The sequence below is a fragment of the Coregonus clupeaformis genome, unplaced genomic scaffold, assembly GCF_020615455.1.
Source record: "Coregonus clupeaformis isolate EN_2021a unplaced genomic scaffold, ASM2061545v1 scaf0724, whole genome shotgun sequence".
Lineage (NCBI taxonomy): Eukaryota > Metazoa > Chordata > Actinopteri > Salmoniformes > Salmonidae > Coregonus > Coregonus clupeaformis.
In genome coordinates this window covers 31,028-57,522 of record NW_025534179.1, presented here as the reverse complement: position 1 = coordinate 57,522, position 26,495 = coordinate 31,028, and the positions used below count along the sequence as shown (strand labels likewise).

Sequence of the window (26,495 nt, the reverse complement as noted above, 5' to 3'; positions counted from 1 at the left end):
TTCTCTGCTGCCAATGACTGGAACGAACTGCAAAAATCTCTGAAGCTGGAGACTCTTATCTCCCTCACTAACTTTAAGCATCAGTTGTCAGAGCACCTTACCAATCACTGCACCTGTACACAGCCCATCTGAAATTAGCCCACCCAACTACCTCATCCCCATATTGTTATTTATTTTGCTCATTTGCACCCCAGTATCTCTATTTGCACATCATCTCTTGCACATCTATCATTCCAGTGTTAATACTAAATTGTAATTATTTTGCACTATGGCCTATTTATTGCCTTACCTCCATAACTTGCTACATTTGCACACACTGTATATACAGTATTTAGTCAGCCACCAATTGTGCAAGTTCTCCCACTTAAAAAGATGAGAGAGGCCTGTAATTTTCATCATAGGTACACGTCAACTATGACAGACAAAATGAGAATCCAGAAAATCACAGTGTAGGATTTTTAATGAATTTATTTGCAAATTATGGTGGAAAATAAGTATTTGGTCAATAACAAAAGTTTCTCAATACTTTGTTATATACCCTTTGTTGGCAATGACACAGGTCAAACGTTTTCTGTAAGTCTTCACAAGGTTTTCACACACTGTTACTGGTATTTTGGCCCATTCCTCCATGCAGATCTCCTCTAGAGCAGTGATGTTTTGGGGCTGTCGCTGGGCAACACAGACTTTCAACTCCCTCCAAAGATTTTCTATGGGGTTGAGATCTGGAGACTGGCTAGGCCACTCCAGGACCTTGAAATGCTTCTTACGAAGCCACTCCTTCGATTGCCCGGGCGGTGTGTTTGGGATCATTGTCATGCTGAAAGACCCAGCCACGTTTCATCTTCAATGCCCTTGCTGATGGAAGGAGGTTTTCACTCAAAATCTCACGATACATGGCCCCATTCATTCTTTCCTTTACACGGATCAGTCGTCCTGGTCCCTTTGCAGAAAAACAGCCCCAAAGCGTGATGTTGCCACCCCCATGCTTCACAGTAGGTATGGTGTTCTTTGGATGCAACTCAGCATTCTTTGTCCTCCAAACACGACGAGTTGAGTTTTTACCAAAAAGTTCTATTTTGGTTTCATCTGACCATATGACATTCTCCCAATCCTCTTCTGGATCATCCAAATGCACTCTAGCAAACTTCAGACGGGCCTGGACATGTACTGGCTTAAGCAGGGGGACACGTCTGGCACTGCAGGATTTGAGTCCCTGTCGGCGTAGTGTGTTACTGATGGTAGGCTTTGTTACTTTGGTCCCAGCTCTCTGCAGGTCATTCACTAGGTCCCCCCATGTGGTTCTGGGATTTTTGCTCACCGTTCTTGTGATCATTTTGACCCCACGGGGTGAGATCTTGCATGGAGCCCCAGATCGAGGGAGATTATCAGTGGTCTTGTATGTCTTCCATTTCCTAATAATTGCTCCCACAGTTGATTTCTTCAAACCAAGCTGCTTACCTATTGCAGATTCAGTCTTCCCAGCCTGGTGCAGGTCTATGTTAGTATCCAGTCCACACCAGTACTGTTATGTTAGTGTCCAGTCCACACCAGTAGTGTTATGTTAGTATCCAGTCCACACCAGTAGTGTTATGTTAGTATCCAGTCCACACCAGTACTGTTATGTTAGTGTCTAGTCCACACCAGTACTGTTATGTTAGTGTCCAGTCCACACCAGTACTGTTATGTTAGTGTCCAGTCCACACCAGTACTGTTATGTTAGTGTCCAGTCCACACCAGTAGTGTTATGTTAGTATCCAGTCCACACCAGTAGTGTTATGTTAGTATCCAGTCCACACCAGTACTGTTATGTTAGTGTCTAGTCCACACCAGTACTGTTATGTTAGTGTCCAGTCCACACCAGTACTGTTATGTTAGTGTCCAGTCCACACCAGTATTGTTATGTTAGTGTCCAGTCCACACCAGTATTGTTATGTTAGTGTCCAGTCCACACCAGTATTGTTATGTTAGTGTCCAGTCCACACCAGTACTGTTATGTTAGTATCCAGTCCACACCAGTATTGTTATGTTAGTGTCCAGTCCACACCAGTACTGTTATGTTAGTATCCAGTCCACACCAGTAGTGTTATGTTAGTGTCCAGTCCACACCAGTATTGTGACCTGTAACTTTCTTTTTTTCTCCCCTTCCTCCTCTCTCTTTCTTTCTTTCTTTCTTTCTTTCTTTCTTCTCTTCTCTTTCTTCTTCTTTCTTTTTCTTTCTTTCTCTTTCATTCTTCTCTTCTTCTTTCCTCTTCTTTCTCTTTCTTTCTTTCTCTCTACTCCCTTTTTTTTTTCATCTCTTCTCTTCTTTCTTTCTTTCTTTCTTTCTTTCTCTCTTTCTTTCTCTCTCTCTCTCTCTCTCTCTCTCTCTCTCTCTCTCTCTCTCTCTCTCTCTCTCTCTCTCTCTCTCTCTCTCTCTCTCTCTCTCTCCCCTCCCTCCCCCCTCCCAGACATCATCGTACTGATAGCCTCCATAGCGGTGGTGTCGGCAGGAAGCCAGGGTAACATCTTCGCAACGTCCGCACTGCGTAGCCTCCGCTTCCTGCAGATCCTGCGTATGGTGCGCATGGACCGGCGCGGGGGCACCTGGAAACTGCTGGGATCAGTGGTGTACGCACACAGCAAGGTGGGGCTGCCTGACACACATACACAGTCACAGATCCACAGTCACATATTTCACAGTCACAGATTTCACAGTCACAGATACTCAGTCACAGATACACAGTCACACACACACACACAGACACACACATTCAGTCACACACAGTCACACAGACACACATACACACACAGTCTCACAGACACACACACACACAGTCACACGCACACACGCACGCACGCACGCACACACACACACACACACACACACACACACACACACACACACACACACACACACACCAAGTCACACACACAGTCACACACACATGCACACACACACACACACACACACACACACAGACACACATACACACACAGTCACAGACACACACAGTCACACACACATGCACACACACACACACACAGACACACACACACACACAGTCACACACAAACATAGTCGCAGACACACACAATCACACACACACACACGCACAAACACACTCCCCAGACAGAAATCCCCTCCAAACATTATACCAACCTCTCAGACCTCTGGGGAGTAAGCATTATTAGTTTGACCAGGATTATACTGTCTGGTCTGTTTGGCACACGATGTTACAATGGGAAGAGTAGGAGAGGCACTTCACCAGGCTTTTGGCAATAACACGATGATACCTCAGAGCTCCTCCTCTGTAGGGGAATTGTTTGTACTCTTTTAGGAGCTTGTGTGAGTCAGTATTGCATTTTGACCTTATAAATCATGTATAAGTAGGTATTGATCCCACAGATACCCATGGTGTTCAAAACAAGTGGGTTACTGTGGTGGATAGAGAGAGAGGTGAGATGTAGAGAGTCTCTAGCTACCCCCTGGCATACAATCTTGCCTCTTGCCTGCGCACGTGTGTGTGTGTTATTGCGTTCCCCCTTCCTTGAACTGCGGTCCTCTAAAATCTGTGTTATTATACATATGGGATTAAGACTGGGGGTCCAGCCTGGTGAAACATATTCAGGTTAGAGCCCCTAATCTAGCACACACAAACACACACAGCCAGGTGAAACATATTCAGGTTAGAGCCCCTAATCTAGCACACACAAACACACACAGCCAGGTGAAACATATTCAGGTTAGAGGCCTAATCCCATTGAGTCGTTCCTGGATGGCGCCACCTTGCATGGCGGAGAAGCCAGATGACACAAAACGCCACAGTGTCTGCCACCGAAGCTGGGAAATGTTTGGGTTGGTACAAGTCCTTACGTGGCCCTGCTGACATCCTGCGGGAGGCCTGGCTCAGTTTTCAGATTATGTCATTCTCTCCTCTCCTCTCTCCACCTCCTCTCTCCTCTCTCCTCTCTCCACCTCCTCTCTTCTCTCTCCTCTCTCCCCTCTCCTCTCTCCTCTCCTCTCTCCTCTCTTCTCTCTTCTCTTCTCTCCTCTCTTCTCTCTCTCCTCTCTTCTCTCCTCTCTCTCCTCTCCTCTCTCCTCTCTCCTCTCTCTTCTCTCCTCTCTCCTCTCTCCACCTCCTCTCTTCTCTCTTCTCTTTCCTCTCTCCTCTCTCCTCTCTTCTCTCCTCTCCTCTCTCCTCTCTCCTCTCTCCTCTCTCCTCTCTCCTCTCTCCTCTCTCCACCTCCTCTATTCTCTCTCCACCTCCTCTATTCTCTCTCCTCTCCTCTCCTCTCCTCTCCTCTCCTCTCCTCTCCTCTCCTCTCCCTCTCCTCTCCTCTCCTCTCCTCTCCTCTCCTCTCCTCTCCTCTCCTCTCCTCTCCTCTCCTCTCTCCTTTCCTCTACTCTCCTCTCTCCTTTCTCTTCTCTCCTCTCTCCTCTCCTCTCCTCTCCTCCCTCCTCTCTTCTCTCCTCGCTCCTCGCTCCTCTCTCCTTCTCGGGAGACGTCTTCTCTGACGTCATGGCGTCAGCTAATGGGAATCCTAATAAAATTAAAATTATCTTCCTGTAGGAGCTGGTGACGGCCTGGTACATTGGCTTCCTGGTCCTGATCTTCTCCTCCTTTCTGGTCTACCTTGTGGAGAACAAGTTCAACAGCGAGTTTGCCACCTATGCTGATGCCCTATGGTGGGGAACGGTGAGTAAAGTTACAGATACTCCCCTGTCTACCCTCATAATGAGAGTCCACAGTGGACGGTGGATGATGTTGGACTGGTCCATGTTTGCCAGTTTGGGGGTCCTTTTTCCTATGACTGTTTTCAAACACTATTAACATTGTTTTTTTAATGTTCTATTACAGTTTTTCTCGATTGTTTACACACATTTTCTGAAAGCATGCCTCATATTCTCAGAACTCTACACACAAATCAAAAAACACACACACAATGGGCAAAACCCCTCAATTCTCCAGCAAAATGAAACTTTACATTCAAAACAATGTTATTTCTTATCAAAATTGTATTTTATTTTCAAATGACATACACAAACCATCATATGAATAGACATTTATAAGAACCAGTTGAACACTGATGTGCTCAATGTAAAACCCTATGATGAATGGAAAACACTTCTTCTCCATTCATCATAATGACTTAGGCCTTTTTTTGGTTCAGTGTTGCCATTACTACAGACAGTACATACGTAAGTGTGTTCTAAAATATTTGAGAATATTGTTTTTATACTCAGAACACACAAATACACGGTAACAAATATATTTCATTTTTCCCACAAAAACAATGTACACAGTGTACATCCCATTCCCAACCAACACAAAGTTGCACATACAGTGGTCTACATACAAAACAGAAGAATTTAATGTATACAGTTACAGAAAAAAAAAAAAAAAAAAAAAAAAATGCTGCATCCTCTCTTCTGTTGCGGTCTGGCCACAGCACCTCATCCACATCACAAGCAATGTTTTCCCTGGCCAAGCAGCGGGGGAAATATCGCCTAGCATGGCGATTCCAGCCATGAAAAGCATCAGCTGCTATGTCTCCACATGCGCCTTCCATAGCTTGGAGAAGAGGTATACGCGTTTGTGGATTTCGGTCATACACTTTCCATCTCCAGGCAGAAAAAAATTCCTCAATAGGATTGAGGAATGGAGAATATGGAGGGAGATAAACAACTAAAAAGCGTGGGTGGGCAGTGAACCAGTTACGAACCAGAGCAGCCCTGTGGAAACTTACGTTGTCCCAAATGACAATGTACCTGAGCTGCTCTGGGCCATCTACCTGATCTGGTGGAATGAGTGTTTTGTGTAGTGTGTCCAGGAATGTGATCAGATGGGCGGTGTTGTAGGGGCCAAGGGTAGCATGGTGATGGATGACGCCGTGGTGGGTAATCGCTGCACATATTGTGATGTTCCCTCCACGCTGGCCAGGGACTTGAACAATGGCACGCTGGCCGATGATATTCCTTCCCCTCTTTCGTCTTTTTGTGAGGTTGAATCCAACCTCATCAATGAAGATGAACTGGTGCTCCACTGCAGCCACCTCTAGCTCAAGGACTCTCTGAAACACACAGGACAATATCAGAAATAGACATGGAGTGGTCACTATTGTGAAGCACAATCATTATGATTCCAATACTGAAATATGTATAATTTATACAGTGTTGAGAGTATGCATCAATTGTGGGATTGTATAGGACTCACTTGCACATAGTTATATCGCAATTCTTTGACTGTTTCTGAATTGCGTTCAAATGGCACCCTGTAGACCTGCTTCATCCTGAGATTATTTCTGCGCAAGACACGGTCCAGTGTTGATAAGCTTACCCTATCAATATTTTGAAATATCTCATTGTTTTCTATTATTTTTCTTTGTATTTGCCGTAATGTTATGGCGTTATTTTCTAGGAACATGTTCATGATTTCAGTTTCCTGTTCAGGAGACAGAACACGTTGCCGACCACCTTGTGTTGGTAATCTTTCAGTTCTGCCAAACAAATAGTAAAATGCTGTAAATACAAAGTAGAAATACATTTCCCAAATACTTGAAACATACTTTATTTTTACAGTCCTACAGAACAGTCCACAGGCAATACTGTACTACTGTACTCATTGAGTACTGTATTGATATGCAGTACTGCAATTTTCTAGTGAGAGTAGATTTCTTACCTATTCTCATTTCTGAATGTCCGGATGATGGATGCTACAGTGTACCTGCTCAAATTTGGCTGTACTCTTTGCCCAGCCTCCCTCATTGTTAGACCATGGTTGACCACATGATCAACCAAAGTGGCTCGGATCTCATCAGAGATTACAGTCCTTGGCCTTCCTCGTCCTCGTCCTTGTCCTCCCCGTCTTCCTCCTCTTACTCTCACTCCTCTGGCTCTGCCTCTGTTTCCAATGTTGGCATCCATTGCTCCAAAACAGAAGAGCTCACCTGTTGCCCTTTTATGCTAAAGCTCTGATTTGCTAATTGTAAAACTGTGTGACGGGTGTTTGCCCATGTGATGAGTCAGTTTGCATATTTGAATGGCAGTGTGTTCATTGTGAAAACAAGAGATTTTCTGCATGAAAATTGTGCCAAATGCAAAGATTTGTGTGTAGTGTTTTGAAAAAAAGTGTGTTGTAGAACTGCAATTTGAGTGTAAAGCAGGAATTGTGCTTGTAGTTTAGCAGAATTGGTTCAGGGGGTTGGTGCATGAGTTACATGTTGTGGTCATTGTGTCTGAAGTACCAGTATTTGTGTGTAAACAATTGAGAAAAACTGTAATTGAATGTTGCATATTTCTACTCAGCGGCACAGTCTGTCCCTGATTTGGTTTCTGGGCAACACGGAAATAAAGCTCTTATTCAAATAGTATTTACCTCCAAAATGTTCAGTATTATTTCACGTTATTTCACCACCCAAAGGAGAAGCCAGCAAAAAGTCCTTTCATTCTTTGCCAGGCACTTTTCTTTCTATGTCCGTCCTGTTTTGCTGCACGTAAGCTTTGATCAAAAACCTTCTTCTTCGTAATATACATTAGCCCCAGCACCATTAGCCACCATTTTCATACTGCCTCCAAAAGTCATAATGACACAAAATGGCCACGGCCTTCTTTGCCATGAACGGCAGTCCAGCACGGCAGAATGGGTGGAAAACCCAGAGAGAATTATCTCCTGTCCTTTTCAGTCAATTAGATAGCAGTAAGAGAGAGAGAGAGAGAGAGAAAAGGCAGATTAAACTAGAGCTATATAATAAGCCAATGAAGGGATATAAATGTCAAAGAGCAGAGATACATTATCATCACACATACAATACTTTTTCTAGTGAATGAACCCCCAAATAAGCAACGCATTACCAGTAAATAGTGTAAATTGCAGCCATTTTGTTCAATTTCTTTAACAATTTCAATACCCTCACAAATTTACATTGATGGTATTTAATTTGGTGGCTTCGCTCCATATACTATAATTGAGGATCTATCATAGATAATAGTGGAGTCTTTCTCAAGATATAATTGTGTTTGTGTGTGTTCTCAGATCACCTTGACAACCATTGGTTACGGGGACAAGACCCCAAAGACATGGACCGGCCGCATGCTCTCGGCTGGCTTTGCACTATTGGGTATCTCTTTCTTTGCCCTGCCAGCGGTGAGTACATACTGTGCTGTTCACACACACATACACACACACAAATTGGCGGATACATGCACACACACACACACACACATGCACACACACTACTTACATGATTTTATCCATTCAGTTACTCTACTAGACAGCTACCTCCCCAATCTGACTTCATGTTCACATGTTGTTCACAGTCACAAATGAGGCATTGAGCCAAAATGGCGGACAAAATAGCGCTTTTACATCTTCTCACCTGATTCCAATGTCCTCCTGTGTCTTCCCAGGGTATACTGGGCTCAGGCTTTGCCCTGAAGGTCCAGGAGCAGCACAGACAGAAGCACTTTGAGAAGAGGAGGAACCCAGCCGCTTGTCTCATCCAGGTAAAGACAAATTGTTGTATCTATCTCACACAGGGTACCTTCCAAATGGCACCCTATTCCCTATATAGTGCACTACTTGTGAACCAAGCCCTATGGGCCCTGGTCAAAAATAGCGTACTATGAAGGAAATAGGGACACAGCCTCACTTCAATACTGCTATTGGGACTATTGTCACTTTAATGGTATTGTCAATTGAAATTGCCCTTGGGATATGAATACATCATTATAGATGTTTGTGCCAGAGATAAATACTCATTGTCAAACCCTCAAGATGTCACTTTATACACGTTGATTGCTGTCATTATTGAGTGATTGTTTCTCATTGATTGAATCAATAGTTTACCTTACTGTTGGGAATGTGTAGTTTGGTGACGTTGAAACTAAAAGTCATTTTGTTGTTATCCAGTCTCTATTTTTCCCCCTCACAAACCCTCCAAACATGCCCAGGAACCAGCATGTAGGGTGACCTCCTCTAACCCCGGGTCCTCCATTGCTTCCAAGCTAGGTTCTGTCCGTTCTCCCCAATTCCTAACACTCTACCCACAAGAGTGGCAGCCAAGCTTTAGCTGTTAGCTATCCTTCCCTCTTCCCTGCATCTCTCTTGTCTTCCTCTTTTCCTTCCTGTTTGTGACCTCACCTTGTGGTTTCCTTTGTGTATCCCTCTATCCCTCGCTTCCTGTCCTGCCTTCCTCCTCCTCTACCTTCTCCTCTTCTCCTCCTTACCCTCCTCCCCCGCTATCTTCTTCTTCCTCCCCTTCCCCTCTCCTCCTCGCCATCCTCCCACCGCACCAGGCTGCGTGGCGCTACTACTCCACCGACTGCTCTACCAGGCCGTATCTAGGCGCCACGTGGCGTTACCACATGAGCCTCCTGCCCTCCCAGCCCCACAGGCATGTACTGTACCCCCATCGTGCCTGGCCTCCGAACTCGGCCCAGCCACAGAACGTGTCACTCACGCGTGACCTTTGACCCGTGCTTGTTTTGTTGTGTTTTTCTTATCACTAATCAGAGGTTTTTTTCTTTTTTTGTATCCGTCCTCCACTGTTTGTCCTATCTTTCTTCTTCTCATTTTCTCTCTGTTGTCTCTTTGTTCTTATCCTCCTGGTTTTCTGTGTATTCTGCATGCAGTGTGTTTGGCGTAGTTATGCGGCTGATGAGAACTCGGTTTCCATTGCTACCTGGAAGCCTCATTTGAAGGCGTTGCATACCTGCAGCCCTACAAAGTAGGTACAACGTTGGCAGCTGGTGTCTGAGTTTGGTGTCTGCGCCCCTGTTAAGCAATCTTTTCCCTCATTGTTTCCCCAATTAAGTATTTCTGTTACCTTTCCTCTTCTTTTCTAGCCTGGTCCCAGATCTGTTTGGCACGTTTGGTGTGACAATGGCCATAGGTGTTGGCAAGACAGCACAAACTGATCTGGGACCAGGCTACTTCTTTTCTACTTCTTTTTAACTTTTTTCTATTTTAGTTATGTACTTCCTTATTTTCTGTGAATGAATACATTTATATTTGTATAATTTGTCTTCTGTTATTATAAGTAAATGGTTCACAGCCATCAAAAGACCAATATTATCCAGGTTCCTTTTCATCCAAACTGTAGTGCCAAGAACTCAAGAAATAATACTAAAAACCAATAGTGTAGACAATACCCCATTACACCTCTATCCAGCTAACACAACAGGCATTCAAATCATATCTCCCAGTATATGCTCAAACCATCAGTCTAACAGTTTAAGGTAGCGTTCCAAGTGACACCCCATTCCCTCTATAGTGCACTACTTTTGATCAGGCCCTAGTCAAAAGTAGTGCACTACATAGGGAATAGGGTGCCATTTAAGACCTACACTAAAACAGTTAGCTAAGCTCTAGATTCACTGAAGACTTGAGATTGTCTGCACTCCACTTTCAACTGAGGCAGTGAATTTAGCAATCATCCTACATGGCCCATCCATTTATAATATAATAATATGCCATTTAGCAGACGCTTTTATCCAAAGCGACTTACAGTCATGTGTGCATACATTTTTACGTATGGGTGGTCTCGGGGATCGAACCCACTACCCTGGCGTTACAAGCGCCATGCTCTACCAACTGAGCTACAGAGGACTTTACATTTGACGGTAATCAGTGTCTAAATGATCCAATCAGGCTTTATTGAATGTGTAGCCACTTCTCTGTCTCTCGTCTCATTGGATTGCCACTGTGTTGGAATAGCCTTGTGTGATTGGGAGATATGGAGTGCCTGTATTGGTATTATCTGCCAATAACGTTTCAAGACTAGTAAATATGCATATGGAGTGCTGTGGAGCCTGGAAATATTGGAGAAGCCATCTGCTAAATGCTTCACTGACAGATAGATAACATGCAGACAGTACATACAGTACCAGTCAAAAGTTTGGACACACCTACTCATTCAAGGGTTGTTCTTTATTTTTACTATTTTCTACATTGTAGAATAATGTGTCCAAACTTTTGACTGGTACTGTACATACACGCACGCACGCACGCACGCACGCACGCACGCACGCACACACACACACACACACACACACACACACACACACACACACACACACACACACACACACACACACACACACACACACACACACACACAGCTGACACACACCTGTCTACACACTGCTAGCTTTCTGAGTTTGCCTGAATAGTTATACTGCATTGAAATGCATTGTGCTTGCCGACGTAGTCTTGAGTCTTGATTCTGTTTAGTCTGGTGAGATACTTGTGATTTGCTCATGTGCACAACGCAATGCTGCCTCAAATACTCAGCTTCTCTTTTGATGACAACCCCTCAAATTCATCTTGCTACTCGTTTGTGCGGTATATAATGTTTGCAATGAATATTTCCTCACTCTCTACCCTCTCCCCTCTCTCACTTCTCAACTGAAGGAAGGACCAGGGTGAATCGTCCACAAGGTTTGTACCTCCTACTTGTACTGTTTATCTATTTTCTGCACAGATCCAAATGCAGCACAACTACCGGTGTAAGTCTGAACCCTGTGTGTTGGGGATAATGTCTTCCATACTCCCTGTATGGAATATACTGATTGCAAGTCGCTCTGGATAAGATTGTCTGCTCTGCTAAAGGACCAAAATGTAAATGTCAATGCTTTTAGCCACTATTCAGAACTGTGTGTGTCCCAAATGGCTCTCTCTATCCATAGGACATTGGTCAAAAGTAGTGCATTATGTCATTTGGGACATAGACTCTGCGTTTTCAACATTAGATTTACTGTGTATTGTCCTATTGTAGAGAAAGGTAGCTAGTTAAGAAGTGTTGGCCCTAGCCCTTAACTTAATGGATCCATTTATAGAAACAGTCACAAGTTCATTACTTAGTCATTATCTACCTCTCCTTTGGGCCTCTCCCCCTCTTTCTTTAGTGTTTATCTATCTTTCTTTCCCTCCTTTTATTATTCCTGTCTCTTTATTCCTCCCACTCCCCTATTATCTCTCAGCTCTTGTCCTTTCATTCTCTCTTTCTTTCTTTCTTTCTTTCTTTCTTTCATTCTCTCTTTCTTTCTTTCTTTCTTTCTTTCTTTCTTTCTTTCTTTCTTTCTTTCTTTCTTTCTTTCTTTCTTTCTTTCTTTCTTTCTTTCTTTCTTTCTTTCTTTCTTTCTTTCTTTCTTTCTTTCTTTCTTTCTTTCTTTCTTTCTTTCTTTCTTTCTTTCTTTCTTGCTTTCCCTCCTCCCTTTCTCTCACTACATCTCTCCATACCTGAGGTGTTCTTCAGGAAGGAAATTATTGCAGTGGGGTGTCTCTCTCTGTGTGTCTCTCTCTGTCTCTCTCTCTCTAAAATGAGAAATAATTGTGTTTATTGCAGTCGTGTGTTGTGTGTATTTCAGTATAACAGGATTTGAGTGACACAGACACTAAATTACAGAGGAAAGATAGAGGAGGGAGAGAAAACACTATCTTTCTCTCTGTCTTTCTCTCTCTTTCCCCTCTCTCTCTCTGTCTCTCGCTCTCTCTCTGTGGGAGCTAGGAGTGATGTAATATGTTGTCTTAGCTGTCGTTACACAACAGTAGGGAAAGCAGAATGTGTGTGTCTTTAAAGTGAAAAACAGAATTAAAAACCTGAGGGCCACTAAAACCTTTGTTTGTGTCGATAATGTAGTTCTTTTTTAGCTGAGATTTCCAAACTAAGTGTAAAGTGTCAACAGAGTATTGGATAAAAGAAAACCTTTCATTGTTGCCTAGTGTTGAGAGGGTGAGGACAGAATCCATCCCACGCAAACCCGAACACTTGAAAAGCATGTCGGTAGAAAGGGAGAGAGAGAGAACGAGAGAGAATGAGAGAGAGAACAAAGCTCCAGCATCCTCCACCTATTGAATTCAATTCACAACCCCTCTCATGGTCAAGGGCTCCACCTCAAACCTGCAGGAGAAAAATAAATAAATAAAAATCCATTTTTGAGTGTCATTGAACTAGGTGCCAATGGCCCTGAAAGCCTACTGGTGTCCAACAGGGTGTCTGTTCTAAAAGTTTACCGTCCTCCACACATATGACTCAGCGCCCATCTCTCTCTCTCTTTATCTCTCTCTCTCTCTCTTTCTCTCCCTGTCTCTCCTTCCCTCTCCCTGTCTCTCCTTCCCTCTCCCTCTCTCTCTCTCTCCCTCTCTGTTCCTCTCTCTCTCGACCAGCAGAATTATTATGGTTAAATGAGAGACATGGACAGGAGTGGGGCTGAATTATCAAATGATAGGCTTTTTAAAAATGGTGTCATACCTAGGCTCTTCATTTTCTCACTCAGGTAAGCTCAATTACCTTTCAAACACTCTCTTTCTAAATGTCAGCAAGTGGTTGACAAAGTACAGAGGTTCTACAGTATCTCTGGTCACACTTTAGTTTAGTGTGATTGAAGCCTAGTGATCATGTTGAGCCTTCATATATATGACATATAGGACTATGTCACCTGTCATAAGCTATATTTACATCCATAAACTATACTGTACATAAACATTAATACACTTAGTTTAAGGTGGTGATTGTATAGATTAGATTTTTTTAAACCAAGATGGCGAAGTAGTGCAGTCCTGTTTCTGTCGTGTGTCTGTAAATAGCCTGTAAATACCCTGTTTTTTTGTATTTTTCGTACATATTTCCCTATCAGACTTTTCATCCTTCTACAAAATATACTTTCCTGCAACCCGCCTCACTCAATGTGGAACGGATTCTATTTTTGACTTACCTTTATCTAGAATCTAGAATCTCCAGTTGAAACTAGCTAGCCAGCTAACTAGCTACTTGCTATTAGCCACAGCTAGCGGTGTTTCACCCAAAACATTGGATTTTTTCAGCGGGATTAATTTTAATCATTGGACATTGATCACCGGATATTCGGCCAGTCTGCACAGCGCGTTATCGACCCAGATCATATCAGTTTTTCCGCCGGAATCACTGAATCACTGGACCTTTAACTCCGGATTCATCGCTACCAGCTGGCTACAACAAAACGGACGCTGTGGCCTGGCTAATCATCCTGAGCTAGGCCCATCTCCCGGCTATCTACCTCTCTGTCAACCGGACGGGACCACCTAGTGTTGACACGAAGCCCCGCCGATCCTACACGACTGGTCTGCCGACGAAATCGTCTGATGTGGTTACGACGTTAACCACGAAGATTCCATCCATCGGCTAGCCCTGGCCCGCTAGCACACGCTATCCGTGGCCTCTTACTCACTAAACTGAACTAGCTACTGAACTAGCTACTTGCTATTAGCCACAGCTAGCGGTGTTTCACCCAAAACATTGGATTTTTTTTCCGCTGGATTAATTTTAATCATTGGACATTGATCACCGGATATTCGGCCAGTCTGCACAGAGCGTTATCGACCCAGATCATATCAGTTTTTCCGCCGGAATCACTGAATCACTGGACCTTTAACTCCGGATTCATCGCTACCAGCTGGCTACAACAAAACGGACGCTGTGGTCTGGCTAATCATCCTGAGCTAGGCCCATCTCCCGGCTATCTACCTCTCTGTCAACCGGACGGGACCACCTAGTGTTGACACGAAGCCCCGCCGATCCTACACGACTGGTCTGCCGACGAAATCGTCTGATGTGGTTACGACGTTAACCACGAAGATTCCATCCATCTGCTAGCCCTGGCCCGCTAGCACACGCTATCCGTGGCCTCTTACTCACAAGTGCTTCACCACCGGACCTTATGATAACTCAGCTATACAGCTGATATCTGCTGGACTGTTCCTTTTTACGGTACTACATCCTGTTTATGTTTAGCCTCAGCCCAAACATGGTTAGTTTATTGTTGTTTCGGTTATTTCTAATTGTACTATATCACTGTAGACCCCCAGCCTAGCTAAACCTGCCTTAGATAGCTCCTTTGTCCCTCCCCCCATACACTCAGAGACCGACTCAATTGATGCCTCTAGAGATACTATCTCTTTCATTGTTACCCAACGCTTAGGTTTACCTCCACTTTACTCATATCCTTCCATATCCTTGTCTGTACATAATGCCCTGAATCTTTTCTATAACACCCGGAAATCTGCCCCCCTTTATTCTATGTACCCAACGCACTAGAAGACCAGTTCTTAAAGCCTTTAGCCGTATCCTTATTCTAGTCCTCCTCTGTTCCTCTGGTGATGTAGAGGCTAACCCAGGCCCTGCAGCCCTCAGTATCACTCCTACTCCCCAGGCGCTATCATTTGATGACTTCTGTAATCGCAAAAGTCTTGGTTTCTTGCACATAAATATCAGAAGTCTACTTCCTAAGTTTGAGTTATTCACTGCGTTAGCACACTCTGCCAACCCTGATGTTCTAGCAGTGTCTGAATCCTGGCTCAGGAAGGCCACCAAAAATTCTGAAATTTCCATCCCCAACTATAACATTTTCCGTCTAGATAGAACTGCCAAAGGGGGTGGAGTTGCAATCTACTGTAGAGATAGCCTGCAGAGCTCCATCATACTATCCAGGTCTGTGCCCAAACAGTTTGAGCTTCTAATTCTAAAAATCCACCTTTCCAGAAATAAGTCTCTCACTGTTGCCACTTGCTACAGACCCCCCTCAGCCCCCAGCTGTGCCCTGGACACCATATGTGAATTGATTGCCCCCCATTTATCCTCAGAGTTTGTACTGCTTGGTGACCTAAATTGGGATATGCTTAATACCCCAGCCATCCTACAATTCAAGCTAGATGCCCTCAACCTCACGCAAATTATCAACGAACCTACCAGGTACAACCCTAAATCCGTAAACATGGGTACCCTCATAGATATCATCCTGACTAACATACCCTCTAAATACACCTCAGCTGTCTTCAACCAGGATCTCAGCGATCACTGCCTTATTGCCTGCGTCCGTAACGGGTCCGCGGTCAAACGACCACCCCTCATCACTGTCAAACGCTCCCTAAAACACTTTAGCGAGGAGGCCTTCCTAATTGACCTGGCCCAGGTATCCTGGATGGATATATATCTCATTCCGTCAGTAGAGGATGCCTGGTTGTTCCTTCAAAGTAATTTCCTCTCAATCTTAAATAAACATGCCCCATTCAAAAAATACAGAACTAAGAACCGATATAGCCCCTGGTTCTCCTCAGACTTGACTGCCCTTGACCAGCACAAAAACATCCTGTGGCGTACAGCATTAGCATCAAATAGCCCCCGCGATATGCAACTTTTCAGGGAAGTTAGGAACCAATATACACAAGCAGTCAGGAAAGCAAAGGCTAACTTTTTCAAACAGAAATTTGCATCTTGTAGCACTAACTCCAAAAAGTTTTGGGACACTGTAAAGTCCATGGAGAATAAGAGCACTTCCTCCCAGCTGCCCACTGCACTGAGGCTAGGAAACACTATCACCACCGATAAATCTACAATAATCGAGAATTTCAACAAGCATTTTGCTACAGCTGGCCATGCTTTCCATCTGGCTACCACTAACCCGGCCACTAACTCTGCACCCTCTGCTGCAACTTGCCCATGCCCCCCCGCTTCTCCTTCACACAAATTCAGACAGCTGATGTTTTGAAAGCGCTGCAAAATCTGGACCCCTACAAATCAGCTGGGCTAGACAATCTGGACCCTTTCTTTCTAAAACTAGCCGCGAAATTGTCGCAACCCCTATTACTAGTCTGTTCAACCTCTCTTTCATAACGTCTGAGATCCCCAGAGATTGGAAAGCTGCCGCGGTCATCCCCCTCTTCAAAGGGGGTGACACTCTAGATCCAAACTGCTACAGACCTATATCCATCCTGCCCTGCCTTTCGAAAGTATTCGAAAGCCAAGTTAACAAACAGATCATCGACCATTTCGAATACCACCGTACCTTCTCCGCTATGCAATCCGGTTTCCGAGCTGGTCACGGGTGCACTTCAGCCACGCTCAAGGTCCTAAACGATATTATAACCGCGATTGATAATAGACAGTACTGTGCAGCCGTCTTCATCGACCTGGCCAAGGCTTTCGACTCTGTCAACCACCGCATTCTTATTGGCAGACTAAATAGCCTTGGTTTCTCAAATGACTGCCTCGCCTGGTTCACCAACTACTTCTCAGATAGAGTTCAGTGTGTCAAATCGGAGGGCCTGTTGTCTGGACCTATGGCAGTCTCTATGGGGTGCCACAGGGTTCAATTCTTGGGCCGACACTTTTCTCCGTGTATATCAATGATGTCGCTCTTGCTGCTGGTGACTCTCAGATCCACCTCTACGCAGACGACACCATTTTGTATACATCTGGCCCTTCATTGGACACTGTGTTAACAAACCTCCAAACGAGCTTCAATGCCATACAACAATCCTTCAGTAGCCTTCAACTGCTCTTAAACACTAGTAAAACTAAATGCATGCTTTTCAATCGAACGCTGCTAGCACCCGCCCACCCGACTAGAATCACCACTCTCGACGGGTCTGACCTAGAGTATGTGGACAACTACAAATATCTAGGTGTCTGGTTAGACTGTAAACTCAACTTCCAGACTCACATAAAGAATCTCCAATCCAAAGTTAAATCTAGAATCGGCTTCCTATTTCGCAACAAAGCCTCCTTCACTCATGCTGCCAAACATGCCCTCGTAAAACTGACTATCCTACCGATCCTTGACTTCGGCGATGTCATTTACAAAATAGCCTCCAACACTCTACTCAGCAAATTGGATGTAGTCTATCACAGTGCCATCCGTTTTGTCTCCAAAGCCCCATACACTACCCACCACTGTGACCTGTACGCTCTTGTTGGCTGGTCCTCACTACATGTTCGTCGTCAAACCCACTGGCTCCAGGCCATCTATAAATCACTGCTAGGCAAATCCCCGCCTTATCTTAGCTCATTGGTCACCATAGCAGCACCCACCCGTAGTCTGCGCTCCAGCAGGTATATCTCTCTGGTCATTCCCAAAGCCAACACCTCCTTTGGCCGCCATTCCTTCCAGTTCTCTGCTGCCAATGACTGGAACGAATTGCAAAAATCTCTGAAGCTGGAGACTCTTATCTCCCTCAATAACTTTAAGCATCAGTTGTCAGAGCACCTTACCGATCACTGCACCTGTACACAGCCCATCTGAAATTAGCCCACCCAACTACCTCATCCCTATATTGTTATTTATTTTGCTCTTTTGCACCCCAGTATCTCTATTTGCACATAATCTCTTGCACATCTAGCATTCCAGTGTTAATACTATTGTAATTCTTCTGCACTATAGCCTATTTATTGCCTTACCTCCATAACTTGCTACATTTGCACACACTGTATATATATTTTCTGTTGTATTTCTGACTTTATGTTTTTTTTTTACCCCATATGTAACTCTGTGTTGTTTTTATTGCACTACTTTGCTTTATCTTGGCCAGGTCGCAGTTGTAAATGAGAACCTGTTCTCAACTGGCTTACCTGGTTAAATAAAGGTGAAATAAAAAAATAAAAATAAAAAAAATAAAAAAACATTCATATGTAGACATAAAGGCATATGACATCTTTACATAAGTATACATAGACATTCATAGAAGCTACATTGGCATTCATAACCTATACAAAGACGTTCACATATATTATAAACACATATATTTGCTTACCTTATCTCTTTCCTCTGGTTTGTAGTAAGGTTCTCAGTAGTAAGCAGAAGCTACTGAGGAGGTGTACACTACGGAAACATACTAGGTACACAGCATCCCCCCTTGCCCGCTCGGACTACTTTGGGAATGACAACAAATGTATTCATGATGCATGGATTCGATATCCGAGAAAGTTGGGGGTTCTCAAAATGGCCGCCTATAGGTTCTGGGAGTTCTCTGAGTATCTGAGTTACCTTTGCAACAATGTTGAGCTGCTTTTGGACAGCGCCTGAAACTGCTGCCTGTTGTCTTATGATTTTAACCACTTCTCCTACTGTACAATAACTCTTATTACTCTTATTACTGACTGTAGAGCTATTTGGTAAGGTCTTAAAAACAGATCCACTGAACAGATATGCTGTCTAACTGGTTGATTGTGATATTTTACTATCAACTTCAATAATTCAGGAGGTTTTATCAACTCCTCTTGCCTCTTACCTCAACTCCTGTCATTCACACTCATATCACCAAAACAGTCACGGTTAGATTGAGTATAGCTTCCTACCCCTTGCCTGCTGCCTGTCCTCTGCACGGCCCCTCCACTGCCCCTGCATGTTGTCACTTGGAAACCCTGTACACAGCATTGTCCATACTCTGACCTCAGCACTCCACCCTGCACCTCACCATCTCAGCAGTCCCTCCTTGGATATTACACCCCATGAATAGTTAATCACATAGTTTCATGAAATCATCACTTCACCCTATTCCCCTGGTGTTCTTGATTATCCATGATACAAGACCCTCCCCTGCACAAACTCCTATGGTACCTCTTCTATGGTAGCTCCTCCAATGGTGACTCTGCCAGTCAGAGAGACAGGGATTGGCCAGCTGAGGTCACATATTTAGGAGCGAGCTGAGTGCAAAACAATCATAATTACATACTAACAGTAGGGTACCTGCTGAAGCATTTTGCCTGTTATGCGCTTGCATTTTGGATAATAGGCTGCAATGCATGCTGGTCTTTGAAAATGGCCATAAATCTAACCTCATTTAAATGCCTTGCTCTCCAGTGAAGCAACCAAGGATTGGGTAAACGAATTAACAAAGTCATGAAATGGTGAAAGACTCCTGTAAAAAGTGTCCAATCAATTGCATTTTGTTTTAATTGTTCCCGACCCCCAACCTACTATGCTTGATCTTGATATGTGTGTATATCTTTGTTCCACTCACACCATTTCTCTCCATCCCTCCATCTCTCCATCCCTCCATCCCTCCATCCCTCCATCCCTCCATCGATCCATTCCCCATGACAGCCAGAAGCTGAGTTTCAAAGACCGGGTCCGGATGGCAAGCCCCAGGGGGCAGAGTATCAAGAGCCGGCAGACGTCGATGAGCGACCGGCGGTCCCCAGGGACTGAGGCTGGGGGTACGGAGGGCACCAGCCCTGCCAAGGTCCAGAAGAGCTGGAGCTTCAATGACCGCACCCGCTTCAGACCCTCCCTCCGCCTCAAGAGCCAATCACGCTCCACTGCCGATGGTGAGAGGAACTAATTAATTGTCATGATTGGTCAATTGTTGGATTTGGCCGCTTAGTATAAGAGATGGGTTGATTGGTATCATTTTGTGGTTGGTGTTCATGGTAGACTGGTGAGAATTTTCTGCTAGGAAGTTTGTGGTGATTCATTGTAAATCTCCCTAAAACACGAATAGAAAAGTTGGATGCAATGTCATTTTTCCTTTGCCAAAATGGTGATCTTGCCCTGATGCTTTCTACACCTGTTGTCATCCTCAGAATTATATCCCACTAATGTATCTTTAGATATACTTAGCTTATCCTTAGATCACTGGTGAGCTACATCAAATGAAAACCACACTATTAATGTCATGCTAGCTTTAACTCCCTTTCCCTATGATCTCTGGCTGGGCGCTGTGTGCTAGCCTATAAAGGATTACTCCTAGACCGCTGGTCTTATGGGCAGACCAGACCAGAGCTGGCACAGACCATAGAACCAGCCATAGAGCCAGCTAGGCCCAGCGGGAGGAATGTTAATGCCTGTTTGCGGTGCCCTGGTTTGGGCTAGTTGGGCTGGATGGCCTGGCTTGGTTATGGCTGGAGCTCTGGACAGTACTCTGGATGGTGGGAAGCGAGCGGGTATGCTGTAGTTTAGCAGCCTTAAGGGGCTAGCAGAGGCTGCAGTGCTACTCTATCCAGTCTAGCCAGCTGGCTGAGGGAAGGCAGAGTAACAGCCACCGTGACCAGGTAGCTAGGTCAAACGGAACACCAGCTAAATTCTAGAATGAAGTAGGTCTACACAATAGTGGACTATAATAACACTATTACCAGCACATTATGGTGAGGATGGATAGAAATTGAATGGGTGATTTATCCAGCTGCATCTGGTGTAAGAGACGTTTTGGAAAAGGTAATGACTAATGACTGAACTCTATATGGGTGATTTATCCAGCAGAGTCTTGTGGAAGAGACGTTTTGGAAAAAGTGATGACTAATGACTATGCTGTATATGACACTTACCGTACACAACCATACAATAATCATGTTGTATATGGTAAATCTACTGTTGCATATACGATATGCCAGATGGATTAAATGGCTTTGCCAAGAACCACCTACAGTACTTTCTGAATTAATGAGAACAGATATTGATGCTGGCTGACACACACACACACACACACACACACACATACACACACACACACACACACACACACACACACACACACACACACACACACACACACACACACACACACCCAATCCTCCAAATGCTTGTGGTGGCTTGCCTTGTAACATTACAAATAGCATTAACCTGGGGTCATAGAAAACCAACCTTTTATTGGTCAGGGGGGAAAATGGTTTGATATGCACTCCGCCACTTCTAACCCCCGCCCCGGCTTTGCTGTGCTTTATGTCGTAACTCAGGCCACTCATAAACAGCAGGTCTTTGTGATAAATATTTCCCATTAGCAATATACCTACTGAGGCCAGGCAGCTCTCAGCCTCGCACTCTTCTGCTATACTGTGGACTCACTTTTGTGAAAACAATAGTTCTTCTAATTTTTTCTCTCTCTCTCTCTCTCGCTCTCTCTCTGTCTCTCTCTCTGTCTCCAGTAGCTGTGCGTGGGTAAAATCACTGAGGAAGCCAAGCCAAGCCAGTAAAAAAATCCATATTACAACCAGTGTTGGGATAATTGCGTTGTTTGCTCTATAACCCATTTGTTCATACGTCACCGTGATATACAATAAGGCCGAGACAACAAAAGACAACAGTCACACAGTGGTGGAATAAATTCAACTACACATACGTTTGTTTCATCACAAAACCGGAGAGCATCATCTGTCCGGTGAAGTCCACAAAGCAAATATTGCATGTAATAAACAGTTATATGACCTTCAACCAGTGGTGTAAAGTACCTAAGTAAAAATACTTTAAAGTACTACTTAAGTAATTTTTGGGAGAATCTGTACTTTACTTGACTATTTATATTTTTGACAACTTACATTTTACATTTTTGTCATTTAGCAGACGCTCTTATCCAGAGCGACTTACAGTTAGTGAGTGCATACATTTTTCATACTGGCCCCCCGTAGGAATCAAATCCACAACCCTGGCGTTGCAAGTGCCATGCTCTACCAACTGAGCTACAGGAGGCCCTGTACTGAGCTACAGGAGGCCCTGTACTGAGCTACAGGAGGCCCTGTACTTTTACTTTTACTTACATTTACATTTAAGTCATTTAGCAGACACTCTTATCCAGAGCGACTTACAAATTGGTGCATTCAACTTATGATAGCCAGTGGGACAACCACCCAATGTTGTTTTTTTTCTTCTTCTTTTTTTATGGGGGGGTGGGGGAGGGGGGTGTAGAAGGATTACTTTTATACTATTCCAGGTATTCCTTAAAGAGGTAGGGTTTCAAGTGTCTCCGGAAGGTGGTCAGTGACTCCGCTGTCCTGGCGTCGTGGGAGAGCTTGTTCCACCATTGGGGTGCCAGAGCAGTGAATAGTTTGACTGGGCTGAGCGGGAACTGTGCTTCCGTAGAGGTAGGGGGGCTAGCAGGCCAAAGGTGGATGAACGTAGTGCCCTCGTTTGGGTGTAGGGTCTGATCAGAGCCTGGAGGTAAGGAGGTGCCGTTCCCCTCACAGCTCCGTAGGCAAGCACCATGGTTTTGTAGTAGATGCGAGCTTCACTACATTCCTAATGAAAATATTGTACTTTTTACTCCATACAAAGTACTCATTACATTTTGAATGCTGAGCAGGACAGGAAAATTGTGAAATTCACGTACTTATCAAGAGAACACGTGGTCATCCCTACTGCCTATGGTCTGGCGGACTCACGAAACACAAATGCATCTTTTGTAAATAATGTCTGAGTGTTGGAGTGTGCCCCTGGCTATCCATAAATTTGAAAAACAAGAAAATGGTGCTGTCTGCTTTGCTTAATATAAGGAATTTGAAATTATTTATACTTTTACTTAAGTATGTTTTAGCAATTACATTTACTTTTGATACTTAAGTATATTTAAAACCAAATATTTGTAGACTTTTACTCAAGTAGTATTTTACTGGGTGACTTTCACTTTTACTTGAGTAACTTTCTATTAAGGTATCTTTACTTTTACTCAAGTATGACGATTGGGTACTTTTTCCACCACTGCCTGCAACATGTTAAAGCGAGTTAATGTTTGACATTTTACTAAACAACTACTGATTCAGAAGTTACCGCAAGTCAGCACAAAGACAACAGGAGCACTGCCTCCACTATTTCAGCACCATTTCAACTTAAACATTTAATCAACAAGACTATATACAGTATGCTTAGTTTAATACACTGGAAACAAACGTAAAGATACCAAAAACAAATGGTACTGATTTCTCTGTGTGTGTGTGTGGGTGTGTGTTAGTTTTTGATGTCATATGCTACCTAGCTAAAACGCTTGCTAGCCTAACTTCCTCGCATGGGCAACAATGAACCAGCTAAGTTAGCTAGCTACTTAACGTCAGCCTAAAAGGGCTAGGCTACATCTAGGCTACATATTGAACTTCAATCGTCTCAGGCCAGTGGCACAACATATTCATTTATGGTTAAATCAGCATCGCCGTCATAATCATTGGCCTGTACAGAGAATTAAGTCAAAACCACAAGTCCAAATCCCCATCTCCATCCATGGCTTAGGAAAGGGCTGATTTAGTAAGCTAGCCAGATCAAGGGAGGCCAAATGCTTGCTGGCATCAATCAATCAAATGCTACTGCCACAACATGTCATACTCTTTTGGTCCAGACAGCATCAGATAGATGGGCTACACATACTGAGACAGAGGGGCGCTGTTTCCCTCGCTCGGATGATTTCTCCGGTGAGATTCAGCCACTTGCGAATTGCCGGAAAATTATTACAAATATATGTTTTTTTGTTTTTTTATTGGTCAAATATTTGGGGAAGCACGGCTTCCCTTGGCATCCATGAATATACACCTCTCTCTCTCTCTCTCTCTCTCTCTCTCTCTCTCTCTCTCTCTCTCTCTCCTTCCTCCATCTCTCCTTCATTCCTTCCCTCCATCTCTCTTTCTTTCTGACTCCTTCATAAAAAAATAAAGGTATGTTAAAACTCAAACTCTCTTTCCCTCCATCTCTCTCTCTGTCTAGCTGACTCTAACATGACCACTGAGGATGGGTTTGGTGATGACAAGGGCTGTCACTGTGAGATCTCTGTGGAGGACCTGCTGCCTTCCGTCAAGTCTGTCATCCGAGCCGTCAGGTGAGACACGCACTCATGCATCCTCACTCACTCATTCACTCACTCACACGCACGCACACACACACACACACACACACACACACCTCTGCTGCCCTCACTCAAGTATGTCATCAGAGCCTTTGCGTGAGCTTTTTCTTCTTATTGTAACCTCCTAACTCTTTCCCATAATCCATACCGTGAGAGGCAGCTTCAAAATCTCTCTTACTTCCCACTATGGGTTTAGCCAGTGGATACATTACTATATAACTTTTTCATCCTCACATTGGGCAGTAGGGGCCCTTATATGGCCTCCAAGGGCCTCTAATATTCAACCTCTTCTGTTGTATGTGGCCCCTAGGCTCCACAGGTGTGTGTACTAAGCTTCCCTCTACACTTTCTCACAGGGATATATTTACATGTTACACAGCTAAAGTAAACAGTGAAGTAAAGACTGGTTTTACCTCAGATCTTTAGTTGTACAACTTAACAGGAATATTGTCTTTAGAAATATGAAATGATTTTCCAGATGAGCGGTCATGTATTTATGTTGATAAAGAAGAGCTGTTTCTCCGGTTGCTATTGGGTCATTTTAGATCTCATTATCTCAGTTGGAGTGTGTTACTCTAGGTCAATTTCATTCTTTGTTTGAGGACTCCCTTTATTAGGTAGATTTAAGAACTTCATTGAAATTCCCTCCTGTGCTGGGTCGCATTCATTAGGACACACCGTAGCGAAACGTTTCGCAACGGAATACAAAAACAAGTGTTTCTTATTAGACACGTTCATGTAGTCCCTCCCTGTTTCAATCAATGTTCTTCCATCTGGTACTTAATGAACATGACCCTGGTCTGATCCATCCAGGATAATGAAGTTCCACGTGGCCAAGAAGAAGTTTAAGGAGACGTTGCGACCATACGATGTGAAGGACGTCATAGAGCAGTACTCCGCCGGACACCTGGACATGCTGTGTCGCATCAAGAGTCTGCAGACACGGTGAGAACAATAATGCACTGTCATGCTCACATAGTCACACACTACCTTAGACCTTCAAATAAATTGCATGATAAAGCTTAGCTAGCAGCTGTCTGCCCATGTGGATTCACTGCTTAGCCACTGAATGTAAGCAGTATGACTGACCTGTGTACGTTTAAGTCTTTGTCTTCAAATGAGTGTGCATATGTTTGTGTCTGTGTGCATACATTCATATTTTTGTGTGTGGTATGTGTGTGTGTGTGTGTGTGTGTGTGTGTGTGTGTGTGTACGTATGTGTGTGTGTGTGTGTGTTCGTATGTGTGTGTGTGTGTGTGTGTGCGTGTGTGTGTGTGTGCTCACTTTCCCCCCACAGGCTGGACATGATAGTGGGGCCCCAGCCCCTGAGCAGCCGAGCCAAGACCTTTTCCTCTCCCTCCCTGCCCATGTATTACAGCCAGGGCAGAAAGAACTCCATGCAGGGGTCAGAGTTAACCCCCTCACGCCTCTCACACACTCTTCTGTCATCACACACTCTTGACTTTCTCCCCATCCCCTGCATGTGGACTAGGTGATTGCTTGCTAGAAGAAACACTTCATGGTTTTTAAATCGCAAAAATCTTTCTTACCTGTCTAGGTTGACAGTATATCTTACCTGTCTAGGTTGACAGTATATCTTGCCTGTCTAAGTTGACAGTATATCTTGCCTGTCTAAGTTGACAGTATATCTTACCTGTCTAGGTTGACAGTATATCTTGCACGGGGGATCCACTTGGGACTGTTGATGGGTGTGTTCAGTTTCTAGATTCCTCCTGGTGATTTTTATTCTGTTCTGCAGTCCTGTCAACTGAGTTTTCTCTGAGTTTTATCTTAGGGCCCGATTCAATCAGATCTGCTTTAGCGAACATCCGCATAGCTGATGTTTTGACGGTATCAGAGGTGGAGTTGTCAAATCTACAAGTTTCTCCCGGCATTAAAGCTAAAACGGACATTGCCATTGGTGGCACGGAGTCTCATTAAGTCCGAACACTGAAATGTGAGATGTAATCTACCCCTCGATTGGGCTGTTAGAAATCCTCATTATTTAGTTAAAATATTTTTCAATTTGAGTGTAATTATTTCTATATAGCCTACACTTTCTCATTCTGAACTTCTACGCGAGTGGGACAGTGTGGCTTCTTGACAATTATCACAAGAGCAGCTGCTCACCGATTTACAGCTCCAATGCAGTTCCACCCGCCGACAGCG

At 44.1% G+C, this 26,495-nt stretch overlaps 1 protein-coding gene across 2 annotated transcripts in view; it reads left to right on the top strand.

Moving 5' to 3' along the window:
* LOC121570755 (potassium voltage-gated channel subfamily KQT member 5-like) overlaps nt 1-26,495 on the top strand; it is a 125,899-nt gene that overhangs the window by 95,390 nt on the left and 4,014 nt on the right. Inside the window, exons 4-13 of one of the 2 annotated variants that reach the window (XM_045216497.1) lie at nt 2,448-2,623; nt 4,551-4,676; nt 8,013-8,123; nt 8,387-8,482; nt 9,611-9,705; nt 11,391-11,417; nt 19,835-20,058; nt 24,188-24,299; nt 25,140-25,271; nt 25,624-25,731. In XM_045216497.1, coding sequence (XP_045072432.1) covers nt 2,448-2,623; nt 4,551-4,676; nt 8,013-8,123; nt 8,387-8,482; nt 9,611-9,705; nt 11,391-11,417; nt 19,835-20,058; nt 24,188-24,299; nt 25,140-25,271; nt 25,624-25,731 — 1,207 coding nt within the window. The remainder of the gene's footprint in view (nt 1-2,447; nt 2,624-4,550; nt 4,677-8,012; nt 8,124-8,386; nt 8,483-9,610; nt 9,706-11,390; nt 11,418-19,834; nt 20,059-24,187; nt 24,300-25,139; nt 25,272-25,623; nt 25,732-26,495) is intronic. The other variant, XM_045216498.1, reaches the window with a different exon arrangement.